This window comes from Syngnathoides biaculeatus, chromosome 6, assembly GCF_019802595.1.
Source record: "Syngnathoides biaculeatus isolate LvHL_M chromosome 6, ASM1980259v1, whole genome shotgun sequence".
Classification (NCBI taxonomy): Eukaryota; Metazoa; Chordata; class Actinopteri; order Syngnathiformes; family Syngnathidae; genus Syngnathoides; species Syngnathoides biaculeatus.
Genome location: NC_084645.1, coordinates 23,874,668 through 23,902,368, shown reverse-complemented (window position 1 = coordinate 23,902,368; position 27,701 = coordinate 23,874,668). Strand labels below are relative to the sequence as shown.

At 44.1% G+C, this 27,701-nt stretch overlaps 3 protein-coding genes across 8 annotated transcripts in view; all 3 read left to right on the top strand.

Annotated features, from left to right (window-relative positions):
- Window positions 1-27,701, top strand: part of snx22 (sorting nexin 22) — a 93,411-nt gene that overhangs the window by 6,345 nt on the left and 59,365 nt on the right. The window lies entirely within an intron of this gene.
- adpgk (ADP-dependent glucokinase) lies at window positions 1,647-10,617 on the top strand. Of its 2 annotated transcripts, none has more exons than XM_061823323.1 (8): window positions 1,647-1,911; window positions 3,290-3,513; window positions 4,495-4,720; window positions 4,817-4,879; window positions 5,420-5,540; window positions 5,836-6,032; window positions 6,444-6,542; window positions 7,734-10,617. In XM_061823323.1, exons 2-8 carry the CDS (start codon window positions 3,296-3,298, stop codon window positions 8,295-8,297), a joined length of 1,488 nt encoding a protein of 495 aa, XP_061679307.1. In that variant the 5' UTR covers window positions 1,647-1,911; window positions 3,290-3,295; the 3' UTR covers window positions 8,298-10,617. The 2 variants fall into 2 exon arrangements, with proteins under 2 accessions (XP_061679307.1, XP_061679308.1); XM_061823324.1 differs by having other exon boundaries at window positions 1,648-1,911; window positions 7,737-10,617.
- On the top strand, window positions 11,694-27,422 carry LOC133502503 (retinaldehyde-binding protein 1-like). 4 transcript variants are annotated; one of them, XM_061823368.1, is made up of 10 exons: window positions 11,694-11,823; window positions 12,401-12,976; window positions 14,279-14,479; window positions 21,784-21,828; window positions 23,847-23,975; window positions 24,047-24,251; window positions 24,331-24,509; window positions 24,576-24,734; window positions 26,121-26,306; window positions 26,395-27,422. In XM_061823368.1, exons 2-10 carry the CDS (start codon window positions 12,434-12,436, stop codon window positions 26,521-26,523), a joined length of 1,776 nt encoding a protein of 591 aa, XP_061679352.1. In that variant the 5' UTR covers window positions 11,694-11,823; window positions 12,401-12,433; the 3' UTR covers window positions 26,524-27,422. The 4 variants fall into 4 exon arrangements, with proteins under 4 accessions (XP_061679352.1, XP_061679353.1, XP_061679351.1 ...); XM_061823369.1 differs by lacking the exon at window positions 11,694-11,823 and adding an exon at window positions 11,840-12,187; XM_061823367.1 differs by lacking the exon at window positions 11,694-11,823 and adding an exon at window positions 11,840-12,202.

Below are 27,701 nucleotides of genomic sequence, written 5' to 3'. Positions count from 1 at the left end.
AACCTGAATAAACCTAGCCTGTTTTCGTAAGGTATGTTAAATGCTACACTGCACACACCTGCCGCCATTTTAAGAGGTTCAGATGAACCCAAAACAAATGAAAGTTGTTCAAGGAGGATTTTCCTGACAGGCTATAATTAATGGTAATTTTCAAATCAATTATCTTGATCTCATTTATTTTTATTTCATGGCATTTGAACAAGGGTGTGTCTGTACCCACACAAATGAATGGATAATTCTTAAAATGTTGGGGAGTGGGTGGGGATTCCTACGGAAGCGTATTACTGCCACACCAAAAAAAAAAAAAAAAGGTCACGTTTCACACAATTCTGTGAATTGGGATGATGGGAACAAAGAGTGTGAAATTAAGAAAAGAGAGGGTGAATACAGCAATGGAAGGAAAGATGGATGAAAAGGGAAGGAAAGATGGAAGAGAAGATAGGGCACGGAAAGGATCATTCAAAGTATGAAATTAAGAAAAGACAAAAGGGTGCAAGGCAGGAATGGTGCTAAAAAGTTCAGAAAGGGAAGGAACTAAAGGAAAGATGGGTGAGGGAAAAGGGAAGGAAGGAAAGATGGATGGAAGACAGTTGAAAAAAAGAGTACAAGTAAGGGAGGAATGAAGGTAGAAAAGGGAGAGATGATAGTGAGGAAAGAAGGGTGGAAGTCTGAACTAACAGAAAAGGATGGAAAGTGAAATGAATGGGGGGGAAGGAGGCTGACTAAATGGAAGGAAAGGGGTGTGAGCATGGAAGGTAGGTAGGAAGGAATTAAAAACAGAATGGAGGAGAAGGAAAGGATGATTGGAACAAAAAGTGTGAAATTAACAAAAGGGCGAAAAAGACAAAAGGGTGTAGGGCAGCAAGAAAGATGAGTGGATGGAAGAGAAGATAAAGGATGATGGGGGAAAGTATGAAATGACAAAAGGGTGCAAGGCAGGAAGAAAGGATGAATGGCAGGAATGGTGCTCAAAAGTTCAGAAAGGGAAGGATGAACTAAAGATGAAGAAATGAAGAGTAGGAATAAAGAATTGAAGTGGGATAGATGTGGTTAGGAAAGGAAGGATCGAAGTGAAAGGGATGTTAAGCAAGCAGTAAAGTGCATAATAAATGAAAGGAGGAAGACAAGGGGGAAAAGATGGAGGGAAGGGAAGAAATGAAGGATGAATGAGGCCAGAAGAAAGGATAAAGGATGTATGAGTGGCAGTTGAATACAGGTTTACATCCATTGTGCACAAATATCTTTAATATTTTTATTTTTTGTCTCACTGTCTGATCAGATGAAATCGTTCCTGTTTCAGGTCAGTCAGGATCACTAAAATTATTGCATTTTGTTAAATGCCACACAATTATCATGAGAATATTTTTTTAATAGAAATGTTACACTATTTTTAGCAAGATTTAATAAAGTACCTTCAATCGTATGAAAGGTAAGCAGGAAGGAAAAAAGGAAGGAGCGTCCATTTAGTAAATAATGAACAGTGCCACAATCTATTTTTTTAAATAGTAATTACTAGATGTGGCCCAAAAAAGTAATGTTCTTTGAAACGATTCAACGATTAATTTTGTGAAACGCGACATTTTTCTTTTTTGGTGTGGCAGTAATACGCTTCCGTAGATTCCTTCTCACGTGATCTCAACCGAGGAAGACCTCTCACGGCCGCCAGCGTGTGGGCATTGCGCATGCGTAGTGCGCGAAGGCGGAAGTGTTTCTGGCTGACGGTGGCGCTCGAGGTGCGGATCCTGGTGGGACTCCCGCTTCCTTTCCTTCCGAGGCGCCTCCCGCCCGTTCAATGACGGCGACCTAACCCGTCTCCCCCCACGGGCAGCGTCCAGCGAGTTGATGCGGTTCTCCGGGAGACGGCAACAAGTTCCTCGGCGACACGTTTAAAGGCTGCTCCTCGGACCACTGGTATGCTCCGCTACCGCTCTTGTCAGCCATTAAAGCGTTTTAGCTCCCACGGATTGCGTGATGAAAAACTTGACGTGGAGGAATTTAAATGGGAAGTCTGTCTGTTAAGGAGATTAGTCGTTCCTTTTAGCGGCCTGGAGCTACTTATTATTGTCGCTTTCGTTTTGGGTGAACTGCATTTAAAGGGACAACAAGGTATACTAGCTAGCGTTAGCACAAGAACAACACTATTTACTGTAAGGATTCCTCATTTGTAAAAAGTATATTTTGTCGAACATCTCAAAAGCCGTGCAATAGCCAGCTCAAACCAAAGTAATTCTAGCGGAAACTTGGAAGTAGGGCAGCAAACAAGGATAGTTAAAAACTTTTTGAAGTTGCCATTCCTTTTTTTTTTCACACACATGAGAGTATTTTAAATTGAGAGTGCAGAAAATGCACAAACTCAAGTTAAACGAGATCTCTGTAGCAGTTAATGAAGTATCTCAAATTGTCATCGATTAATTTAATAAGCGTTTCGATTACTTGTTACACCGCTGCCCAGTAGAACGAACCATCGTCGCGGTCGTAGTCGCGATGAATCGTCATTCACAAAGTGTTTATTTCTTTACTTCATATTTAATTAAGTTAGGGTGGCACGGTGGATCAGCGTTGACCTCACAGTTCTGAAGTCCTGGGTTCAATCTTGGATCCGCCCTGTGTCTGCATGAGTTTCCTCCGGGCACTTTGGCTTCCTCCCTCGTCCCTAAAACATGCAACATTAATTGGGCACTCTAAACTGTCCCGAGGTGTGATTGTGAGTGGCTGTTTGTCTCCATGTGCCCTGTGATTGGCTGGCAACCAGTTCAGGGTGTGCCCCGCCTCCTCCCCGTTGACAGCTGGGATAGGCTCCAGCACTCCTCGCGACCGTTGTGAGGATAAGCGGCTAAGAAAATGGATGGATGGATTGATGGATAATTAAGTTATGACCATGTTTTTACAAAGTATTGTACAATAATATAGAGTGCACTTTTCATTATTAAATGAACACATTAGCTGATTTTTATTTGGATTGACCAAGAAGATCACCAGAGGTCACAATTCTGTAATTGCAGCGAGTAGGTGGGTCAATCGGCAGGTGCGCAGATGGGTCACCAACTGTTATCTATTTTAATTGTAGTTATTGTTATTTATTGTAATTGTGCTGTTAAGTTGGATTTGGCTGTGTCTCTTTGTTTGTGGGTTATAAGTTTATTAAAGAATCTAAAATGCAAGTTTGAATAGTTGTTTCATTCTAGAAAATAGATTGATGGAATGTTTTATATTGGCAAATTGTCTGAATTCCCACGGGGGAGAACCCATAACTCTAACTTAGTTATTTTTATGGCGTTTGCGTCCGCAGTGCATCATGTGGAGAAAGGCGTCCGCGGCGGCCCTGCTGGCCCTGGCGGTCGGTTGCCTCTACCACGGCTGCCCCGAGCTTCCCGAGCAGCTCCTCCAGTACATCAGCCCGGCCGACCCCCGTTCGTCCCCGCAGAGCCAGCGCCGCCTGGAGCAGGTCATTTCCGACGCGTGGGACTCGCTGATCACGTTGCCCGCGCGCCGGTGGAGCAGAGTGGCCGTAGGGTAGGTTTGACACGCGCTCGCCGGATGTTTACTGCCACATTTGCGACTGGGAGGCTCGTCTGTCCACTCAGTCGTGTCCGGGCTTGGTCTGAGCTCTTCTTAAAATGAGGAATGTGTCCTGAGCCCCTGAAGATAGTTGCACGCACCAAAGTGTCCTCATTTAGATCTGAAGATATCTGACTCAAATTTTGGTAATGCAAAACACTTTGTTGCTGGTTAACTTCTTTTTTAATTTGTGTGAATAAAATTTGGCGGCACGGTGGTTCAGCTGGTAAAGTGTTGGGCTCACAGTTTTGAGGTCCCGGGTTCGATCCCGGACTCGCCTGTGTGGAGTTTGCATGTTCTCCCCGTGCCTGTGTGGGTTTTGTCCGGGCACTCCGGTTTCCTCCCGCATCCCAAAAACATGCAACATTGATTGGACACTCTAAATTGCCACTAGGTGTGATTGTGAGTGCGGCTGTTTGTCTCCATGTGCCCTGCGATTGGCATGCAACCAGTTCAGGGTGCCCATTGACAGCTGGGATGGGATCTCCACGACCCTTGTGAGGATAAGCAGCTAAGAAAATGGATGGATGGAATACAATTGTGAATGAGAAAATAAAACTACAGTGGTAATATGTATATACAGTAATTTTTAATCTTAGTCCGTGTTTATAGCCTATGAAAAAAGTATTAAAAACATTATTTTGTACTGTTCCAGTAAGTTTTTTTTTGCAGTGGATAAAGAATATCTCCCTTGAGTATTTTTCTATTGTTTCACTTGTTGTTTGAAGTGTTACAACGTCAGAGACTGATGCTATTTGTTAGCATCAATGTAGCAGACGTTACGGCAAGTTTGTGTGATTGTTTTGAATACACAATGTTTCATTCTCTTTTTTTTTTTATGTTTAGTTTGACCAAAAACTGGGCGTGCCTCGTGTTCAGTGACACCAGTACCTTTTGTTGGAGCCCCTGATCCAGTATTTGCTGTCCCCGGTTCAGGGTGAACGCCTGCGTGGACGTGGTGGTGTCCGGAGTGGGTCTGCTGCAGGCACTGGCCCTGGACCCCGGCAGCGGCCTGGATCACGAGGTGCTGCACTCCAAAGAGGACCTGCGCGAGGCCTTTGTCCATTACATGGAGCGCGGGGCGGCCGCCGAGCGCTTCTTCAGCGACAAGGAGGTCTTCCGCAGGATCGCCCGGGCGGCGGCCGAGTATCCCGGTGCCAAGGTGACGGCCTACCCCCCCCAATTTCCATCTTCAAATCCAATCCTATGACTTGGGATGCCCCTCACACCTCAAAATTTCAATCTTTGTGTACTACAGCTGTACGTCGGCGGGAACGCCGCCCTCATCGGTCAGAAGCTCGCCACTTATCCGGATCTCATGGTAAGCGTTTTCCTCCAAAGCCCCTACCTCAGGAGTGAAGGGACAAGGAATTTTTTGCATTGATTTTGTTAATATAGTAAACCACAGGTGTCAAACTCAAGGCCCGGGGGCCAAATCCGGCCCGCCGCGTGATTTGATGTGGCCCGCGAAGGCAAGTTATGAGTATCAACTTCCATGACTTAAAAAAAAAAAAAAATCTGTACTAAAGTTTCAAATCGTCACATCATAAATGATAACATTCTGTGGCCAAACAACAGCAATAGTTCATAAACCCATTACCCTTGTTTTTGTGATTTCAAAACTAGCTCTCAAATTTCATCCGGAAATATGGTGAGGTGAAAGATTTTCATGGTTTCACATTCATAACGGCCCTCCGAGGGAAACTATAACTACAATGTGGCCCGCGACAAAACTGAGTTCGACTCCCATGTAGTAAACCTTCACTATTTTCGGGGTTTAAACCTGCTGCAAATTGTAGAAGGCAAACTCAATGGAGATCTGGAGGAAATTGCAATTATTATTATTATTATTGTTATCCAGGTTTTGCTGTGTGGACCTGTGGGGCCTAAACTTCACGAGATGCTGGATGAGCAGATCGTCGTTCCTCCAGGCTCTCTGCAGGAGATGGACGAATACCATCTCATCCTGGAATACAAAGCAGGTAATGTGCAATCATTTCATAAATATCTCCAGAAAGCCGTTTTTTGTTTGTGCATCCAGCGCAATGGATATAAAATGTCTACACACCCCTGTTCAATTTTTTTAAAATTCATCCACCCTTTCATCCATTTTCTCTGCTGCTCTATACAGAGGTCGAGGGTGAACTGGAACCTGTCCCAGCTGACTTTTTTTTGACTTTGGACTAGTTGGACGGATTTTTTTCCTTTGTTGTATTTACGGATTTTGTGTGTGTGTGTGTGTGTGTGTGTGTGTCTCCCCCCCCTCCCCCCACACAGGTGAGCAATGGGGCTTAACGCGGGCGCCCCAAGCCAACCGCTTCATCTTTTCGCACGACGTGTCCAACGGGGAGATGAGCTCCCTGGAGACGTTCGTGGCGAGCCTGGAGGAGTTCCGGCCCGACTTGGTGGTCCTGTCTGGGCTGCACATGATGGAGGGCCAGGGCAGGAAACTGTGGGAGGAGCGGCTCAAAGAGGTCCGTAAACAACGCGTGGCTCACAGAGGACGGGTGACCCATTTTGGTGACGGGAATTCAATTCACTACAAATACTTTATTAGTGTACTTCAGTCGATTTTTCAGGTATATTTACTTCAGTATATATTTTTCTTAAATCCTTTTACTGCCTATTTTTGAACACATATAGGATAAATGTCAAGAGCAGATTGGTAGATTCTTAGAGTAAAGATTTCAAATCAGTACTTTTCCTTTTTCTACTTAAGTGCAGCACTTTGCCAATAAAGATTCTGCGGGTACAACTAGTGGGTGTACATTGGAGTGAATTTTTGGTGGTTGATGTATTACAGCGAGCATAAGATAATTCGAGCCAAGAAGCTATATTTACTTTCTGTTTTTATTTTTTTTAATTTGACTGTTCCCTCTTGGCAGGCGGTGGCAGCCATATCGGACATTCGAAAGGACACCCCCATCCACTTGGAGCTTGCAAGCATGACTGACAGAGACTACATGAACAGTCTCATGCAGGAGGTACATGTTCGACCGTAATTTTTTTTTTTTTTTCCACACGCTTTCAACCCTGCGGTTTATGCAGTGATGCAACTAGTTTGTGCATTTTTTCCTATTGGCCGCAAGAGGGCACTCGAGCAGACAAGTTAAGAATGAGAATATATGTGCCAAGGAAGTGACTTTTACCTGCCCTGTTAGCACTGTGCTAGCGTGTTGCTGCGTGTTAATGCCGTGTCTCAGTGATATTTACCGTCCATCCATCCATCCATTATCTACCGCTTTTCCGGGTCACGTCGCGGGGGAAGTAGCTTCAGCGGGGATACCCGCGCTTCCCTTTCCCCAGCCATTTCTTCCTCTTCCGGAGGGATCCCGAGGCGTTCCCAAGCCAGCCGAGAGACGTCGTCTCTCCAGCGTGTTCTGGGTCGTCCCCGGGGTCTCTTTCCAGTGGGACATGCCCGGAACCTCACCTCACCAGGGAGTGTCCGGGAGGCATCCAAATCAGATGCCCCAGCCACCTCATCTGGGTCCTCTCAATGCGGAGGAGCAGCGGCTCGACACTGAGCCCCTTCTCGGATGACCGAGCTTCTCACCCTATCTCTAAGGGAGAGCCCGGACACCCTGCGGAGGAAACTCATTTCGGCCGCTTGTATCCGGGATCTTGTTCTTTCGGTCACGACCCACAGCTCGTGCCCATAGCTGAGGGTAGGAACGTAGATCGACTGGTAAATTGAGAGCTTCGCCTTTCGACTTAGCTCCCTCTTTACCATTTACCGGTAAATTTTATTTTAACCGGCCTTGTTAGCGCAATGCTAGCGGTAGCGCTAGCGTTAATCTCTTTCTGTGTACCGTCTTTCTTTGTAAATATCTCGTGTTTCAATGCGGGGACTTGCGGCTTTTACACAACTGCTGCGTATGTATGTACCAAATGGTATTTCCTTTACAAATGTACTCGGTGAGGCTTGTAACCAGGTGGGCTCTGTAGGGCGGGAATTACGGTAATAGAAATTATGTTTCACCGTAACTTTTTTTTTTTTTTAAGTATACAGGCAATCACAGATGCGCCCCGCTTTATTTTGAAAGTGTCAAATGGAGTTCATACATGAATGCAGCTGCAAGCTAACACTATACAAGTCAATTTCCTATACTGTATCCTTTTTTAAAAGTTTGTGTCGACTAACTGTGTTCCATGACGTGTTTGTGTCTTCCTGTTAGCAGGTCATGCCCATTGTCAGCTCCATCGGGCTGAACGAGCAGGAGCTGCTGTTCCTCTCTCAGGCCGGCGGCGGACCTCACGCTGAGCTTGCCGCGTGGAAGGGCGTCCCCGACGTGGGCCAAGTCAGCGACATCCTCCTGTGGATCCTGGAGAGCCACGGCCGCAGCGACCCCTCGTCGGAAGCCGACCTGACCCGCGTCCACTTCCACACGCTGGCCTACCACGTGCTGGCCACGGTGGACGGCTACTGGGCCAACCAGGCGGCGGCGGTGACGGCGGGGGCGCGCGTGGCCAGCAGCCAGGCGTGCGGCACCCGCGCCGTCGACGCCGCCAAGGTCGAGCTGAAGGCGCCGCTCCGGTTTCACAGTTCGCACTCGGAGTCGGGGGCGGCGCTGTCCCTCGACCCGGCGGCCCCGGTGACGGTGTGGCGTCGGGGTAACGTCACGTTTCACATGACGCCCGTGCTGGTGTGCAAGCAGCCGCTTCGGACGGTCGGGCTCGGCGACGCCATCTCGGCAGAGGGACTCGTTTACTCAGAGTTAAAGAGCCAGGAGTCCTTCTGACCCTCGCAGGTGTTTCTGCGTCTTCCTCTGGACACTTTGCAAATCCTGCGTGCGAACACGTCACCCGCCTCCGCTCGAGGTTGGATCCTATGCACGGGTAAAGTGGTCGGAACCGCGCTGTCTTTGAGTTAAAGGGACTTACAAAATTTTGCTCCAATATTTTGATGTTGGTTGTGCCTCGCGTCGCAAAAGGCTCGCAAAGTTTCAGGAAGTTTCCACAGGAAGTCAAGCTGGTGAAATTTGGGAATACAGAGAAAACTTGCATTTTTGCAATTTTATAGTTGTTTGATTAGTGTGGCATTGGATCCCCTTCCAGACACGACCTCCTCTTTTATTCCGTATTCCGAATTGGAAGCTTTCCATGGGAGTTGAGGGTGATCCTTTCCCAGAAAAAATGTAAACATTTTGCTTCATCATAAGTTGACATCCTTGCAAAACGGCGAGCTTGCCTTGCCCACACACGAGGGCACAACACAATCTTAATTGCGCTTTTTTTTGACTGGCCGTGTTATTAAAGCTAGCTTGTAATTCACCTTTCGTAACACTATGTACCAACCAAAAAATTGTTTTTCTCTTGAAAACAATAAATAATAAAATTAGGTTGGGGTGCTCGCAAGTCTGAATGGATTAGCCCAAAATACATTTCCCCAGATAATATGTACTGTTACATTCCTCATTAGTATTGCCTCATTTGATGACCAATAAAGGAAGAAGAGCCGGGGTCTGTTTTGTAAGTTCCGTTTAATTCCCATGGAAAGTTTCCAAATTCCCAGAAATTTTGCAACCATAGGTGTCCCCTCAGAGAAGTCGCGCATATTCAAGTTTTTAGGTCCAAATGGGCAAAGACACAGAGGCTACATCCACACGCAGATATTTTTGGAAAAAGTATCCTGGGGTAGAAACTACAGGAAAGGGGAACAAATATAACAGGAAGTCAAACACCAAGTAACTTCTCAGTTATTCATTTGTAGGCTAACTGTCAAATGCTCGTTGGACAAAAGTCGTCGTACATGTGCTTGTTTAATTTGTTGATGACTCAAAATTGTCCATAGGTGTGAATTGTTGTGCACAGTCCAGGGTGCGACCCAGCTTTTGTTCACAAGAGTTGACTGGGATAGCCTCCAGCTCTAGATTCTAGAACTTGATCCTGTGACGGTGTGGACGTGGCCTTCCGAGGAAAATATTCACATTGAAATGAAAATTGACTTGACGTTTATTTTGTAGACCGTCTGTCACACTTTGCGTTTTTCTTACTTTTTTGGATTTGTGTACAAAAAAAAGTACATGTAGAGTTCCTTGGGAGAGTGTAGAAGGTATTCAAAGTTTTTTTTTTCTTTCCCCGAGATGATGATTCTACTTTTAAAGGTGCAAAGCACATAACAAATATTACTGTGACCGTCCGAAGTGGAAAATAATGTTTCAGGTTGTTGTCATTTTAAAACAGATTTTTTTTTTTGCCCCCGTTTGTGGGAATTAATGTATCGTGGTCATCGTAAAAACATTGCCAACATTGAGATGTTAACTACATTGTAATTAATCTAAGACTAAAAACTTGCCTGCAGTACTGTCAGACCGTGTCATGATGCAGTATAATCCATTTTTTGTTTTGTTGGTTATCACGTCTTCTTTGCCATCATTGGCATTACGTGAAAAAAAAAAAGCCAAAGAAATATCATAAGGCATTTATTTGTCTTGGTTTTTCTTTTTTTGCAGACTTCACATCTAAGCAAGACTTTTGTTTGACTTTTGAGGCAGATTTTGAAGATTTTTTGTTGAAGTCCGAATTGTTCCGACTTTGGAAATTCCAATGTACATTCGGTTGACTGAAAAATTAAGTTTTGACTTCATTTTTTTTTCGTGCTCCAATTACCTCAGCTGGCCAAGCGAAGGCACTGAAATATGGCGTCTTAATGCAAAGCCGACTTGGCAATTTTAGTTGATCACGTGGGACTCTTTGCACTAGTACAAAGAAGGGCGGGGTGGCGGGCGGGTGGGCCGCAAAGGTGAATGTAACTTTGCCCCCTCCCTTAGCAAGTACAATCTAGTCCATTGTGTGTCTCTTAACATGTCATTAAACTTTGTACTGTAATGTGTCTCGTGCTAGCCGAACTGTGATGGAAAGAAATGAAACACAGATGAGATGACTTCATAAGAAATATTCCTATGTACATGTATTTTTTTTTTTCTTCATAAAACAAGGGTGGAGGAGAAGGTTTTTTTTTTTTTTTCAACGGTGGCCATTTTAGTTTTCTAAGGGCCGTACTAAATGTATGAAAATGTATGATGGAAAGATCGAATAAATGCTGATTGTTATACATGAGCATTTGTGATTTTTTATCTTTTGTAGCAGGAGCACGGTGCACTAGCGGATAGCATGTCGGGCTTACGGTTTGGGGTGGAGAGGGCCCAGTGTTATGCAGCTTATCCTGGTTAGGGTCACAGGGAGCTGGAAAAAAGCTTAGAAACCAGTGCCCTATGGTTTTGTGACATGCTACAATAATGACCTTTGAACTATTGCTTGAATTTTTATAAAATATTGTCATTCCTAATATACTAATGCAAAACTGATTTTAAAAATAGTACAAACAAAATAACTTTTATGGAAAAATCCCAGGGATTTTTTTCAAGAATAGGAAAATAAAAATCTCATTATTTTTTTATTTTAAACGGGTCTGCAGTCTACACATGTGATTCTTGGGTGGTACCTGCAGTGCCCACGGGCACCATGTTGGTGACCCCCCCTCCATCCTGTCGACATTTTTTTGTAAAAATATACATGCACAAAACATTGTTTTCAAAAACTTGCTAACAACTTCAGACTTGCTCCAAACTACAAAGTGTGAAATATGTTTTTATATATAATTTTTAGGATTTTAACTTTCTAAATGACACTTATTTTTGGCATAGTTTGACGAATTAAGTATTTATTTTTTTAAGTGTTTTATTCTCTATGTTATTGCTGTTATTATTATACTTTTGTGTCCATCAAGCACGTAAGCTGTGTCTCATTACAATATAAAATCATACAATATAAAGTAAGCTTTTTTAACATTTTAGTTTTCTTTCAAATTGAATAAAACGTTCCGCATTGAAGGCCAACTCGTGAAATGCCTTTACTTTCTATGAATTGTCATCAAATGAAATTATTTTCGTTGCAAATCGTTCCCATATCCCCGATTTTCAAAAATTATGAAAGCTCCGCCCTCTCCTATTTATTCTCTGAAGTATAATTCACTTCGTAATAAAATTAAAATTATTCACACAATTTCACACACACTTCATTTTGATCAAGGCTGAAGTTGATGAATTGCTTTTAGAAAAAAAAATAATAATAAACATTCAGACGATTGAGCGATTTTAGTGCTTTCGTGTGTAAACGTTTTGGCCGCAAGTCTTCTCCGGATCAATAGATGGCGCTAGGCACTTCCTGTTTAATAACGCCAACGAAGACAACTAGCCAATCGGGTGGAGCCTTCCTCGAATATGTCAAGCCTCGATCTCTTTTGTCCACGTGCCACCGGTGAAGGTACTTTTTAGCCTCTAAAAGCTCGTTTTCCTTTGTATTTACTTACGCAGTTGTTTCTTTATCGTCTTTCCACTCAAAGTAACGAGTTGGCTTAGGTGTCACATTACTGGATATGTTTTTTATACGACAAAATGTGGATGCTTCTGTAGTAGCGCGTGCTGTCGAGCTAGCGTAAAAGCCGGTGGCCGCAATTTTACCCTCACATGATTTTCTCGCCATCATATACCGCTGAAATTAAGTCTATAGTTTATATGTGCGTATGAACGACAGTGGGAAATAACGCTAACAAAGCAAGCAGAACTATTGAGTTCATTGCATGTTTTAAGTAATCGTTGTATGAACTTTGTGACGTCACGTGTGTGAGGTAAAACGAAATAAGGTTCGATTTTTTTTTTGGGTTGTCGTTTTAATAGCAACTCAATAGATCCATTAGCAAACATATAAACAGTGTCGTGTTTAATCTAACAGAAATGTGACAACAAATATGTAAATATTCCCCGAGAATGAAAAGTTTAAAACTTTGATGATTCAACCTTGCTGAGGAATTTTTTTTACATGTCGTTTTTCCTTTGCACAGCAATGTTGATGCGACTGCGTTGGTCACTGGCGGATGGCGGGCACACAGAATAGGAAGAAGGCCTCCTCGCGTGGGCTTCTGTGCAATTACCGATTATTGTGCAAAAAGGCCATGATCTTTCGCGGCATGGAGTGCGCGAGCAAGAAACGCAAGCGGCAGGCGAAGAGGAAAAGGAACCACGACGGCCTTGTCGATGAACTGCTTCAAGAGTCCAAACGATGTAGAGACGGCCAGAACTTTAAAGATAAAGACTCAACCCAGACGGAGGCCTGGGAGGTGGACAGCGGGTTCTCCGAGGGCAGCCCCCCGGCCAGTGGCAGGAGTTCACCCTGCCCGAGCTCCTCCGCCGCCGCCGCCGCCCCCGTGGTGGCGCTGGACTGCGAAATGGTCGGCTCGGGACCGCACGGACGCAACAGCGAGCTGGCGCGCTGCAGCATCCTAGATTACCACGGCAACGTCATCTACGACAAGTACATCCGGCCACTTCGCCCCGTCACCGACTACAGGACTCGCTGGAGCGGCATCCGGCCGCATCACCTGCGAGACGCCATGCCCTACCCGCAGGCCAGAGAGGAGGTGAGGCCCGCGGGCAGTCCGTCAAGCAAACTTTCACACAATATTAGAAATCTACACACTCGATTGAAGAAGGAATTTGGCTATTTTAACTCAGGTGTATTCACCGTTATTACTTTTGCTGTTTGGTAGTCGACATTAAAACTCAAGTGTCATGCCATATTTAGATGATATGCGGATCACTTCTAACTAACAACAGACAGTCTGGATGAGTTTATATTTTCATGACTGTAATATGTGTTATCAACAATATTAAAATGTTGTGCCATCAGTAAGCAATTGTTTTAGTTGGTTGACGGATTCTGTTCTGACAATTACAGGGACCAGGACAAGTGTGGCCTGTCCCGAGTTATATATTACCGCTACATCAACACATGCACAATGATGATTATTATTATTGATGATTGTTGTACGGACATTTTTTTTGAAAAACAACACAAGTACAAACCTTACAAAATATAAGTTCAGATCATTCCTAATATTCTGAGCATATGGGTAGCGGCAAATTGGTGGTGCGCATTGTACATTGGTTGAAGGGTTTTCCAGGTTCTTTCAGGTCAACTTTGAGGGTGCGCATTATACTCGAGAAATTGTGGGACCTGTCATTTGGAACCCACGAAGCTCTCGTCTTTTGCACCCGTGCAATCAATTTTTCACGACGAACCGGGTCTTTTTGAAAAGTATGAAGAACGAATCCATGCTCCAGATTGTTCAAACAATATCCGGCAAAACAACGAGCTGGTGTTTTGGCTAACACGAAGGAACATAGAGCTACCTTCCAGCAGGTAAAACTAGTAAAAACATAAGAGACCGCCTGAGTAGGCTTCTGCTACTAATGTTACTTCCGGCTTCTTCTCGAAAACAAATCCCTCGAGAGGATTTTCATGGCGGGAGTGACAAAAACCCATAAACATCAAAATCATGTTGAGTGGTGAAAAAACGGATGGTTCCATTCTGGCTGCCCTTTTTTTCATGAACATACTAAAAATAATGCATTTCATGACAGTGGCACTTTAATGGCTGCGTGTCCAGTTATTTGAATGGCACAGTCAATTTGCACCATTAAAAAAAAAAAACGCAAACGGAATACTTGCCATTTTAAAGAAGTCGCATTCCCATGCAAAGATAGCAAATATTTACAAACAGATCATGTACAGATGTTTCCCGAAATCTGTTAACTGCTCAGGTACTACAAAAACTTTCAATTTGTTTCAGTTTATTTTATTTAAAAAAAAAAACAAAAACCCTACTTATCAAATTAAACAACTTAGACCCGTAACTCTCTGCATCCCTCATCTCCCGCAGATCGTCGGCATTCTCAAAGGCAAGGTGGTGGTGGGCCACTCGATCCACAACGACTTCGGCGCGCTGGGCGTCCTCCACCCGGCTCACATGGTCAGAGACACGGGCGCGACGTGCCTCCTGGCCCGATTAGCCGGCTTTTCTCGCCGGCGCTGCGTCTCCCTGAAGATCCTGGCCCGCAAGCTCCTCGACAGGCGCATCCAGGTTAGCATGCACGTGCTGAAACGTGCGATTAAAAAATGACCACAAACCGCAAAACAATAAATCTTGAGCGCACCTTCTCGCCATTCACGTACTCCAGGTAGAGTGAAGTGTTTTTTCACCTGCGCCTCAACGATCGTTAAATCTCGCGTCCCGGGAAGGTGAAAACATCGTATCGCATGTTTTTATGTAGTTGACTGCCTCATATGGCATGTGACGGCCCAGTGACTGACTCCTGCTGGCGATTCGGGTAGTGGTGGCCGGTGTGACGGTCTGAGCGCTCCCCCGTGCTGAAAAGTCTTCTTTTGATGAATGGGGAACTCTGGGTACGTAGCAAACGCTTACTGGGAACTCTCCCAGTCTCATAGTTCCCCTTCTTCTACATAGAGGTAGCTAACATATTTTATATCCTAACCTTAAAGCAAAAGTTAATAAAAAGATATGCACTGTGTTCACCTTTCTGAGACGTCCATATCGAACATGAACACTTGACGACAAGTTATCGAACGGCACACGAAGTATGTGATGGGGATGTTTCAGACTGGCCGGAAGTTTCCAAAATAAATGCGCATGCGCGTTAATCACAAGAAGACTTTCCAGCATCGGGAGCGGTCAGACCGGCACACCGGGTGAAGCCCCACGCAGAACCGAGGCTTTCCTCACAATTGTGCCGAAAAAGATTCAAGGCTTCAGCGACGGTGACATCTACTGGACAACTGAAGCCATAGTAACCTTTCAAAAAGTACGATTGAGGCACCGGCCGTTTGCCCATGAATGCAGTAAAAGTTCAGAAAAGTCTATATCATAAATATACCAAAATAATCTAAAATACCAAGACCAACTAATGATTGAATTGTCATTACCGTAAAGCACAGGTGTCAAACTGAAGGTCCAGGGGCCAGATCCGGACCGCCACGTGATTTTATGTGGCCCACGAAGTCAAATCATCGGTGTCAAAATCCAGGATTCCTGTGAAAATATGTCCCAACATTTCAAATTGTCATATATCGTAAATGATAATACTGAGATGATATCAGCATTTTTGTGTTACCAAACTAGGTCATTAATTTCATGTGTGAATATGATGAGGCAATTCATGATTTCTATTGGTTTCACGGCCCTCTGAGGGAAATCGTAACTACAATGTGGCCCGTGACAAAAACGAGTGACACCCCTGCTGTAAAATATGCAGATGCTCTCTCCAATACTCTAAAACACATTCCAAAGAATCATCCAAATCATATTTCATGTTAAATGTGGTTTAGGGTTTATTTAAAGCTCTGAACTTAATTTAAAAACTGTATTCCAGGTCCCAAAAAGGATGAGCGATCCTTATTTTGCAAATGATGGTCATGAATTCAGAAAGGTATTTTTTTTGTGTGCGCGCACGTGTTCAAAATGTGATTTTTAAAAAGGGACTATAAATGTAGCATTACATTTTCTCATGATGTATATTATGACTTCAGACTTTTGTTTATGGGTAAAACATTTTTTAAAAACACAATTTTTTTTTTCTTATTTTCCACCTCGAACACGGCTGTCAATTTCGAGGCCCGCGGGCCACATCCGGCCCGCCACATGATTTTCTGTGGCCCGCAAAGGCTAATCATGTGGTCAACTTCCATGATTCTTGTGAAAATCTGGGCTAAAATGTCAAATTGTGAGATCATAAATGATAACACTGAGATATTGCAAGCATTTTTGTGTTCCCAAATATGAACAATAGCTGAAAAAACACACCGCCTTGATTTATAATTCCAAAACTAGTTCATTCATCTCATGTGTAACTATGATGAGGCGATTCAACAGTTTTATGGTTTCACAGTCCTAACGGCTCCGTGAGGGAAACCGGAACTACATTCTGGCCCGTGAATGAGTTTGACACCCCTGACCTAGAACATCAAAACTTTCTGAAAAATATGACCCAAAAAAAAAAGAAAATCCCAAAAATTGGGATTTTTTTTTTACATTTTTATTTTTTACATTAAAATCTTGGAAAGAAAAGCCTATTTCCAGAAAGAAAAAAGAAAAAAAGTCTTCGGTCTTTTGGGAATATTTTCACATCAACTCAATTTTCTTGAGCCTTCATTTTGTTTAAAACGGTTTGCGTCACAGCGCCACCTGTTGCTTTGGCTTAACATTCCCGGCAACCGGGATGCTTTTCAACACGGCACTGAAAGGGACAAAAATGACCCCTGAATAAACACAGCGTGATTATGCCGACCCGCCAGGTGGGCAAAACGGGCCACTGCTCGGTGGAGGACGCCCTGGCAGCGTTGGACCTCTACAAAATGGTGGAAGGCGAGTGGGAGTGGGAGCTTCAGAGCCAGCTGATGCAGGACAACGGCTACTCGGCGCAGTTCATGCGGGACGAGTACTGGCCAGCTGGCGCCGACGAAGAGGACGGCGAATCAGAGGCGAACACTTTCTAAATTTATCTGCGAGATTTTTCAGCGTGGCGTCACGGGTACAGTTCTTCCGGGGTGTTTAAAAATAATAATAATATTTGCACAGCAGTTTTCTGCCCACCCGATGTACCTCGACGGCTATTGTTTATAATAATTCTGAACAGGTCAAAGGAGTGTTATGGTCATCGCAAACAGGAAGTTGCAAATATCTTCCTGTTTGCATTTGCCTTTCTGTGCTGCTGCTGCTGCTGCTGTTTCGCGTGTCAATTTCAAGTTGCCAATAAAATCTAAAAAATGATTCCATGATTTTTGCATTGTTTGCACACTGCCCGGCCTAAAGCTAAATTTTCCATTGGAATTTATTTTTACGTCAAGTCTTGAAATTTTTTTTTTGTTGTTGTTGTTGTACAGTTATAACGTAATTTCCAGCCTACAAGCTGCAACTTTTTTCACATGCTTTCAACCCTGTGGTTTATGTGGTGATGCGGCGCGAGCGTTAGCGCGGGGCTCGCATTAGCGCACCTGGTTATAAGTCACGGTACACAGTTTAACGCTAGCGCCGTGGTAATGGCAACCCCGCGCTAACGCTAGCCCCGCGCTAACGCTAGCGTTGCGCTAGCATTAAACCCTTTTTGTGTACCGAGGCTTATAACCAGGAGTACTCTGTAGACCGGGAATTACGGTAGGTCACATTGAGGGTGGAAAAAAGTTTTGAAATAATTTAAGTTGGCCTTATCAGGGAAAAAAAAGCTGGCATGTGAAGAGGGGTGTGTAGACTTAACTCCCCTGTACCTTGATGAGAAAGCGGGTCGATTGTGGAGCTGTATGTTACCGTCGCGGCCGTCCAGCGAGTATGTACGCGAGGCCCAAGTGCGGAGGACGCTTGAGCCGAAGCACAGATGCCGCATTGTTGGGCCGAGCCGCATAACTTTGCTCCTCAAATCGCTTTCTTGCTTTCTTTCTTGAGCAGATTTAGCAGATTACAGCTCGCCATCCGTCAGGAGAAAACGTGTGCGGGACCGTGAGTGGGGGGGGGGGGGGGGGTGAAATTAAAAATAACTGCTTAGACTGCTTGGAAACATTGCATAAAGCTTTTGTCAAACTCGAGTACCTACGTGGTTCGCAGTGATGAAATGCAATTGGCAATAATAATCCATCTGAGATTTGATTAAGACGGTTTACTCTGTTGCATGCATTTTTCATGTATCTTGAATGGAATTGTTTCTTAAATTTGGAAAATATGTACCTCACCGGGGAAAATCTTTTTCAGTCATATTTGTTCAAGAAAAAAAAAAAAAAATATATATATATATATATATATATAGTGATATCATAAGAGGAGAGTCAGGTGATTTAGTTTTTTAAGGAAAACAGGCACAAGCGACTTGAGAAAATTTGTAGGCGGGGAGTGTGAAATGCCAGGAAATAACGGGCTTCCTGCCTTGCTACGGGCCGCCTCCTTTGAGTTTTGATTTGCCCTGCTGATGGTTTGATTCCCCACTTTCAGGTTTAGTTGCATTCGCTCCGTTTTACAGGTGTCAAACCCAAGGCCCGGGGGCCAGATCTGGGCTGCCGCGTGATTTTATCTGGCCCGCAAAGCCAAATCTAGTGTGTTAATTTCCATGATTCTTTTAAAAATGTGGACCAAAATTTCAAATTGTCATAAGTCATAAATGACAATGGTTGAGCTACTGCAAGCATTTTTGTGTTATCAAACGTGAATAGGGCAGCACGGTGGATCAGCTAGTAAAGCGGTGGCCTCACAGTTTTGAGGACCCGTGTTCAATCCCGGCTCTGCCTGTGGGGTGTTTGCATGTTCTCCCTGTGCCTGCGTGGGATTTTCTCCGGGCACTCCGGTTTCCTCTGACATCCAATTTGACACTCTAAATTGCCCGTAGGTGTGATTGTGAGTGCGTCTGTTTCTCTCTATGTGCACTGCGATTGGCCGGCTCCTGCCCGTTGAGATCTCGGATAGGCTCCGGCACTCCCCGTGCCCCTGGTGAGGATAAGCGGCAAAGAAAATGGATGGATTAAATGTGAATAGTTGAAAAGCACATTACTCTTTCTTATTCCAAAACTTGTTCATAAATTGATGTAAAATATGTATAATGTACAATAAGATGACTAAATATTTTCATAACGACCCTTTGCGGGAAACCGGAACAACAATGTGGCCCGCGAGAAAAATGAGTTTTGACACCGCGTCATATTCGCTTTTCCGTGCTTATCATGCAACCGCGGCCCGTTAAATTTACCCATCCTGTCGTCCACGTTTATGTACAGTACCAAAAATCAATTGGCAAGACCCCGCCCAAATTTTGTCCGCTGCTCACCGTGCATACCACCACCACCAGCGCGACCCGAGTTACGGCATGGTTTTCATTTTTGCTGGCCCCCTATTATTTGCAAACATTATGAAAGGGTCCATAATCTTTATGAGTCGGAGACCTTTTTAAAGCCACTTTATGATTTTAAAAATAGTCCCTCCGGCCTTACGAAACGGCTTGCAGTCACCCAGCCCCAGAACACGTTGCAGAAGCTCACAGTCACAATGCTCACAAATCTCAAGTCTTGGAGGAATGCAATCAAATCCCGTAGGACCCCCCCCCCCCAGCCCCCACCCCTTTCTGCCCCTCTTAGGGTCCAGGACTGGATCCCCAGCATTACATCACACACTCTATTACAATGTAGATTGAAAGGGGACAGGGGGGGGTTAGAAAAAAAACATGCTGGTCTGTAATCTGCAGTGACGCCACTAATCCCCGAGCTACAAAAATCGCAGCTCGCCGCCCCCGTCCTGCACACGGACGCCCGACCCGCCGCATTCGCCAACCGCCGCACGCCTGAAACCGGTAGGCCGCCTCCCCACGTACACTCTGCATGCATTTATTCTGCGCTTCCTTTCACTTACATTTTTTCAATTATTGCATCCCACCCCCCCCCACCCCACCCCATAAATGTACTTTCCATCAAATTTGGTTCAGTTTAGTACGGCAGGCTCCCTGTATATATTTTTTTTTTCATATTTTTGTGTGAACAGAGCTTGGGAGAGGGCATGAATAGCATAAATATGCGGATAAATGACGGCCATTACAACCGTGTTGAAAATTATTTTTAAAATTCTTTAATAAACAGGGATTAACAGCCAAAAAGAAATTTAGTGATTGAATCCCACCCCCCCACACCCCAAAAAAATACATAAAATACAAAAAATATATATAAAAAGATGCTACAAATAATACATCTTTATTGTAATCATGGTGGAACGGTGGTTCAGCTGTAAAGTGTTGGCCTCACAGTTCTGAGGTCCCGGGTTTAATCCCGTATTCGCCTCTGTGGTGTTTGCATGTTCTCTCCGTGCCTGTGTGGATGTCCTCCGGGCACTCCAGTTTCCTCCCACACCCCAAAAATATGAAACATTAATTGGACACTCTAAATTGCCCGTAGGTGTGATTGGGAGTGCGGCTGTTTGTCTCGATGTGCCCTGCGATTGGCTGGCGACCACTTCAGGGTGTACCCCGCCTCCTGCTCGTTGACATCTGGGATAGGCTCCGACGCTTCCCGCGACCCTCGTGATGATAAGCGGCTAAGAAAATGGATGAATGGATGTAATCCTCATCCGATGAATCGAAAAACTCAATCACAAAATCACATTGAATGTTTTTCCTGGTGCCCCCAAGTGGACAATGGTAATACCTGCACCTCACGTGCACATTTTTTGTCGATATTGTGTAATAACTTTGCTAAAAACGTTCGATTGCTGAAACCTTAAGAAACAATTTTAACAACATTATTAGTTTGTATTTGATTTACCTTAATTTGTTCCATTACCAGATTCATTTAACTTTTATGCTCACAATGTTTACCAGGTCCAAAAAAAAAAGTTTTACTTCTGGTGTTATTAAACTCTTCATTGAGCTGATCCCATGATTAGTTTTTCAAATTATTATTTCTTTAAAGTCTTCGGAAAAAATCTGTTACAGATTATTTTTGGGGGGCGTTCAGTTACCTTTCCATTGTTGTCGTTGTCATTACTTTATTGTGCACAGTTGAAATCGCGTTGCTTACGTATCAATTGATTTTAAATATGCCCCATAAATAATTTGAGGGGTAAATTTGCCATCATCCATCAAAATGATCGGGATCAAGATGGATGATTCGACGCGGCAGTTTTCAAACTCGCACTTCTCAAAAGTCGGACAGTTGAAAGTTAACGTAAGAAATCAAAATCCTGATAGAAGGTGCAAAATACTAATTAGGACAGCGTGTATAAAAAAATAAAAACAAAGTACAAACCAAATAAACCAGAATATTTGAAAGGATTTCAGTAGGCCTACAAAAAAAGATGAAATGTTTTTCTCGTAATATTTCACCGAGGTATCAAATAGTAATAATTCTGCAATTGGAAAAGTTTTGTAATTTTCTCACATGGGGGGGGGGGTGTCTCAAAACATGACCGCAAATGTAGTGAAATGTGGTTTTGGTGGATGAAAGTACTTCTCATTGTACTCAAAGTAAAACTGTGCAAAGTGAAACCAAAAGTACTTTAACTCGGGACTTAAGTAGAAGTACCGGAATAGATACTTGTGTATAAAAAAATCTGATAAAAGCAGATGTCCTGATTCTACTACTTTTATTTAAAGAGGTGGGTAAAAAAGTACAGGCTACGTCATGTATCCGAGTACTCTCGTGCTCTGTTTAGATACAAGTACAGAAACTTGTGTATATATTTTAAAAAAAAAGTGTTTGAAGTAGTACTGATTCAACTGCTTGACTGTGTACTTCAGAATAAAAGGGATTTTTTTTTTTTTTTATTTACTGTCACTTCGTAGTATTTGTACTTGGTTACTTTCACCAACTGCTTGAGTATAATGATGCTGTATTTATTTTGTATTTCAGACTGCACCGACCCAAGCGAGAGCATCGGCAGACATGGCTGTCGTCGTGAGTACGGGGGTGCACTAATAAGGCCACAAAATGGCGTCTTATGAGGCGGCGGGGGGGGGGGGGGTTGAGGAAAAAAGGTCATTGTTCAGACGCAGCCATTAATCGGCGTCACGGTGCATTTGCGGGCTTTGCCGCTCTCATGTGAGGCAGATTAGAACCACACAGGTTTTGTTGATTAACGCTCACTCGTGAGGATTAGGTTTATATTTTTCTTTAAAAAAAGAGGAAAAAAATAAAAGGATTGTGAGGGACTTAGATTGACGCACGGGGGGCTTTTGTATGTGGAAAAATTGCCCTCGAAAGGTAAAAGGAAAGGCGGGCGTTTAAAAAAAGCCTTTCGGCCCGGTGAGAACTGAAAGCGGGCTCAAGGGAACCGATGGAGGGAACCGTTAGAACCAGAAACAGAATTTGCCACAACGTAGCAAAAAAAAATAAAAAAAAATTTGAATTTGGAAGGATCCAAAAAGGTCCACGTGTTCCCATGAACTCAACACTATACATCTTTTTTTTTTTTTTTTCGTTTTTAGACATCAAGAGCACTTGAGTTTTTCAATGAACTAAATATGAATCATCCCCGAAACATCTAAGACGGTGGGTGTCAAACTCATTTTTCTCGCGGGCCACATTGCTGTTCCAGTTTCCCTCAGCGGGCCGTTATGACTGTGGAACAAAAATATTTAATCATCTCATCATATTTACACGATCAATTTACGAACTAGTTTTGGAATCGGAAATCCAGGGTAACGTGTCTTTCAACTATTCACGTTTGGTAACAAAAAATGCTTGTAATATCTCAGCTTTTATCATTTATGATATATGACAGTTTGAAATTTTTGTCCAAATTTTTACAAGAATGGCGGAAATTGACACTCTGGATTTGGCGTCGCGGGCCACATAAAATCATGTGGCGGGCCAGACGTGGCCCCTAACCCTTGAGTTTGACACCTGTGATCTAAGATGATTTCAACGTGAAGTTTTGTGTTCTCGCAAAAATCAAACACGACTTGAAATGGCAAAGTTGGAAAAATTTGAGCTTTTCTATAACCGTGAAGTTTTGTAACGGTTTTGTCTGTACTTTAGAACAAAGGTGATCTTGGGTGTATTTTCGTTAATATTGAAGCTTATTCAGTCTCCGGAGCGGTTTACAGCCACGCCAGCCTGAGAATCTCGGGAGCTAAGCGGGTTTGGCCCTGGTTAGTACTCGGATGGGAGACCACCTGGGAATACCAGGCGCCGTAAGCTTCTCTCCCCGGCTAAATGCAGAGGGGTTACGTCAGGAAGGGCATCCGGCGTAAAACTGTGCCCCAGGGGTGTCAAACTCATTTTTTGTCGCGCGCCACATTGTACTTGCGGTTTACCTCAAAGGGCCGTTGTGGCTGTCAAACCCCCCCCCCCCCAAAAAAATCTTTAACCGCCTCGTCATATGTGCACATGAAATTTATGAACTAGTTTTGGAATCAGAAATCAAGGGTAGTGGGTATTGTTGTTTGGGAACACAAAAATGCTCATGATATCTCAACATTTGGATTTATGATATGACAATTTGAAGTTTTGGTTCAGGTTTGAACAAAACCCCCAAAATCATGGAAGTAGACACACATGATTTGCCTCCGCGGGCCGCATAAAATCACGCATCGGGCCGGATCTGGCCACCGGGCCTCGAGTTTGACACCTGCGATCTAAGATGACACGCCGTGGCGACCCCATAACGGGACATGCCGAAAGGAAAGAATATTCAGTCTTTGGCGCGACTAACGCACAATTAAGCACCAAAGAGCTATTTGAAGTCTTTGGCTAAGCTGATGTACGTGTTTTCGTGAATATTTTACACGATTTAGAGCTATGAACCAACCATTTAATATTCAATGTAGCGTAACGTACACTTTTTCATCCATCTCAAATGAGATTTTGTCTCCCATGAAATGAACATAACGGCTTTGTGCAAACCTGAAATGCGATCGTTGAAAGTTTTGCTCAAAACATCAAAGTGGATTTCGGGTCTCGAACGTCCTCAGAGTGGAACTTACCGCATGGTGTCCGAGGAGGAGCAGGCGCTCCGGGCCAAGCTGGAGCGCCTCACCGTCAAGGACCACGGGCCGGTTTTCGGGCCCAGCCCCAGCCTGCCGGACCACACCCGGCAGAAGGTAGGCATCGGGGTGGCGGGGCGGGGGTGGGGCACAACCCCAAAAACTAAATCCTCTACCGAAAATTGCAGGCCAAAGACGAGCTGAACGAGACGGACGAGAAGCGCGTTTCCGCGGTCAAGGAGCTGCGGGGGATGATCAAGGAGAAGGCGGACGCGGGGGTCGAGCTGGCCAAGGGGGTCCAGGACACTTTCGGGGAGAAGCCCGACGGTCTGCTGGTCCGCTTCATCCGGGCCAGGAAGTACGATGTTCCCAGGTCCTTCGAGCTCATGAAGGGTACGTCGAACCTCGCGGTTTGCACTCGGAACACCCCGTGAGATTCCGGGCGAGTCCTCACCAAGACGCCCTCCCCAAGGTTACGTCCGATTCCGGAAAGAGTACCCCGAGCTGTTTGAGAACCTGACGCCCGAGGCGGTGCGCAGCACCATCGAGGCGGGCTACCCCGGCATCCTCCAGAGCCGAGACAAGTACGGCCGCGTGGTTCTGCTCTTCAACATCGAGAACTGGGACTACGAGGAGATCACCTTCGACGAGGTCCGCGCGACACCCCCCGTTTTGTTCTGACTCGCTCCGCGCCGAGTCAGCATTTTATTTTTTCAGATTCTGCGGGCCTACTGCGTGATCCTGGAGAAGCTGCTGGAGAACGAGGAGACCCAGATCAACGGCTTCTGCATCATCGAGAACTTCAAGGGCTTCACCATGCAGCAGGCGTCGGGCATCAAGCCCACCGAGCTCAAGAAAATGGTGGACATGTTGCAGGTACAGAATAACGTGGCTTGTCTTGTTCTGAGTATTTTCATATCAGCAGGTTTCCTCCCGCATCCCAAAAACGTGCAACATTGATTGGACACTCTAAATTGCCCCTAGGTGTGATCGTGAGTCCGACTCTTTGTCTCTGTGCCCTGCGATTGGCCGGCAACCAGTTCAGGGTGCACCCCCGCTTCCTGCCAGTTGACAGCTGGGATCTTGTGAGGATAAGTGGCAAAGAAATTGGATGGATGGATGGATGGATGGATGGGTAATTACTTGGGGGGGGGGAATGTAAAAAATATCAATGCATCCATCCATCCATCCATCCATCTATTTTCTGAGCAGCTTATCCTCACAAGGGTCTCGAATTTGCCTAGGATTGAGATAATTATTTTTGTCTACATACATTTTTATTGTACAGCAGATACTTTTATTTTTAAAAAATTGTAAAAAGTTACACTGTTGATATTTAGAATTTTTTTTTTAACGAGTTTCAATCCAATGCATGAGCTGTTTTTATTTACTATAAAATCAGTTCATATTCATTACATACCATTAAAAAAATGTCAATAATATTGCTCATTACTTTTCTATTTCCAATTTAGTATTGAGATGAGACATACTTTATTTTACATTATTTTTAAATGTTTAGAATATTTGCCAATTGTATTTTTCATATATTTCCTAATTACTATACATATATTTTAATTGGATGAGAACTGATTCAGCATAATTAAAAGTAAAAATACATTTATCATTATTGATATTACTTCTATGTATGTATTAATTAAATTTGTTGAACATATGACACTGGGGGCAGCATGGTGGATCAGCGGTTAAAGCGTTGGGCTCACAGTTCAGAATTTCAATAATATTGCTCATTACTTTTCAATGTATTATTGAGATGGGACGTACTTTATTTTTATATATTTACATATAAAATGTACATAACATTTTCCAAATGTATTTTTCCATATATTATTGTGATATATATTATTATATTCAAATATTTCCTATTTCCAAATAATTATTAATTTTCATATATTTCAATTGCATGAGATCTGATACGGCATAGTAAAATATCAAATATGTCTATTATTATTTAAATTAGTATTTATCGTCAAATATGTTTATTATTATTTATTAATATGATTAAATTAGTATTTATCATGTATTTTCTATGTATGTGTGAATGTATTAAATTTGTAGAACTGGTATTGGAAAAAAAAAATTCTGTTTTAGTTTTAATTAGTTGGATGAGATCTGATGCAACACAATGCAAAGCTCAAATATGAATATTGTTGTTATTACCTATTATTGTTAACTGTTAATAACCTGTTTATTGCTAACCCCTTAATGAGTACGAGCCCACTTACCCGCCGGCGGGTTGTGCAGGCCAACCCTAACCAGGTGCCCGCTAATGAATTTGAAGTGAACCGGCCCGCCCGCGTGTCCCGTTCCCCCGTCCAGGACTCGTTCCCGGCCCGTTTCAAAGCCGTGCACTTCATCCACCAGCCGTGGTACTTCACCACCACTTACAACGTGGTCAAGCCCCTCATGAAGAGCAAGCTCCTCGAGAGGGTAACGTCCCAAACGCTCAAAGACACCCCCCCCCCCTCCCCCCCCCAAGGGGAGGAAACGCTCCACTGGTTTCCGTCTTTCCTCCCAGGTGTTCGTGCACGGCGACGAGCTGGAGAGCTACTACAAGGAGTTTGACGCCGACATCCTCCCCGCCGAGTTCGACGGCAAAGCGGCCAAATACGACGGCAAGGCCACGGCGGCCAAGCTGTTCGATTAAAAGGCGCGGAATGTCGACTCGTTTTGGTGGAGGGGTCCGGACAAAGCCCACCCAAGCCTGATGTAACATTTTTAAGGTAAAAAAAAAAAAAAATTAAAGAAATATCGAACAAGGCCCTCGCGCCTTCTTTTAAAAGCGAATCATCAAAATTTGACGCCATGGTAAGAAAATACAAAAAAAATGAAAATTTCACAATGGCTGCTTCAAACCAAAATGGCTGACTTCCCGTTTCATTTTGGACCAGGGTCCTTAAGCAGCTTTCATGCGTCCACCAATTTTTGGTGTTCATATTTTTTCCCCAACTTTCCCTGATATGGAATTTGGCCCCAAAATGGCCAACTTTTTGTTCCATTTCAGTCACACTTGAGACTTTTTCTTGCATCCTGGTGCAAATTCTACCCGGGCGGGGTTGAGGCCCCCCTTTTCACTGCATTTTCCCCCAAAATGGCCGCTCCAGCCAAAATGGAAGAACAGAATCAGGCATACGATTAAAAGAAAGGTACACTACATTTTTTTTGATCTGTGAAACTGGGGCCGGGGGCCATATTTTTTCCTCACTTTCCAGCCCGCCTTGTTCATAGAATTCCCCCCCCCCCCCCAAATAAAACGACTTCCTGCTCAGTTTCGGACGATCCTGATCCAAAGTTCGTCTCCACTCAATTTGCTGTCAACAGGCAGAACTGACGTCAGGGTTCATGTCCACCCACCACCCGAGTTTCCTGGCCCATTTAGCACAAAGAGATCGCATTTGTCTGAAGAGGGCATTTATAATTACTCAACTGCAGATATGGAGGGCAGCCGTGTTGTCATATCTCCTTGAAAGGTTTGTGGGCTTTGTTGGGACCCATGTTGAACCTCCAGTTACCATGAAAACAGCAAGTCTGTCCCCCATCCATGCCCCCCCCCCCCCCTTTACCACTATCACGTGTTTCCGATTCTGGTACCTGCTGTACCAGAACTTGTCAATTTGATTGTACAATAAAGTGTATATAAACTTAAACTGGAGTCTTTCCGTCATTTTAGCTTTTCCTTTAGACTTCTGTAGTTCTGAGACTCGTTCCCGACCAGTCCAGGTCGGAGCTCGGTTCCTAACAGCTCAGTCGCGATCCAAGTGAGGAAAAGGTTGGAGGGTCAGCTCCCAACTGAGAAAGAGTTCCGAGAGGTAGATGCAGGATACG

What these genes read in the sequence shown, in the direction of transcription:
- adpgk (XM_061823323.1), top strand. Translation starts at nt 3,296, where the DNA reads ATGTGGAGAAAGGCGTCCGCGGCGGCCCTGCTGGCCCTGGCGGTCGGT. An exon ending in CCACTTATCCGGATCTCATG is followed by an intron (nt 4,880 to 5,419) that starts GTAAGCGTTTTC and finishes ATTGTTATCCAG; the next exon opens with GTTTTGCTGTGTGGACCTGT. An exon ending in GGGAGGAGCGGCTCAAAGAG is followed by an intron (nt 6,033 to 6,443) that starts GTCCGTAAACAA and finishes CCCTCTTGGCAG; the next exon opens with GCGGTGGCAGCCATATCGGA.
- LOC133502503 (XM_061823368.1), top strand. Translation starts at nt 12,434, where the DNA reads ATGGCGGGCACACAGAATAGGAAGAAGGCCTCCTCGCGTGGGCTTCTG. An exon ending in CGGACCACACCCGGCAGAAG is followed by an intron (nt 23,976 to 24,046) that starts GTAGGCATCGGG and finishes CGAAAATTGCAG; the next exon opens with GCCAAAGACGAGCTGAACGA. An exon ending in AGAGCAAGCTCCTCGAGAGG is followed by an intron (nt 26,307 to 26,394) that starts GTAACGTCCCAA and finishes CTTTCCTCCCAG; the next exon opens with GTGTTCGTGCACGGCGACGA.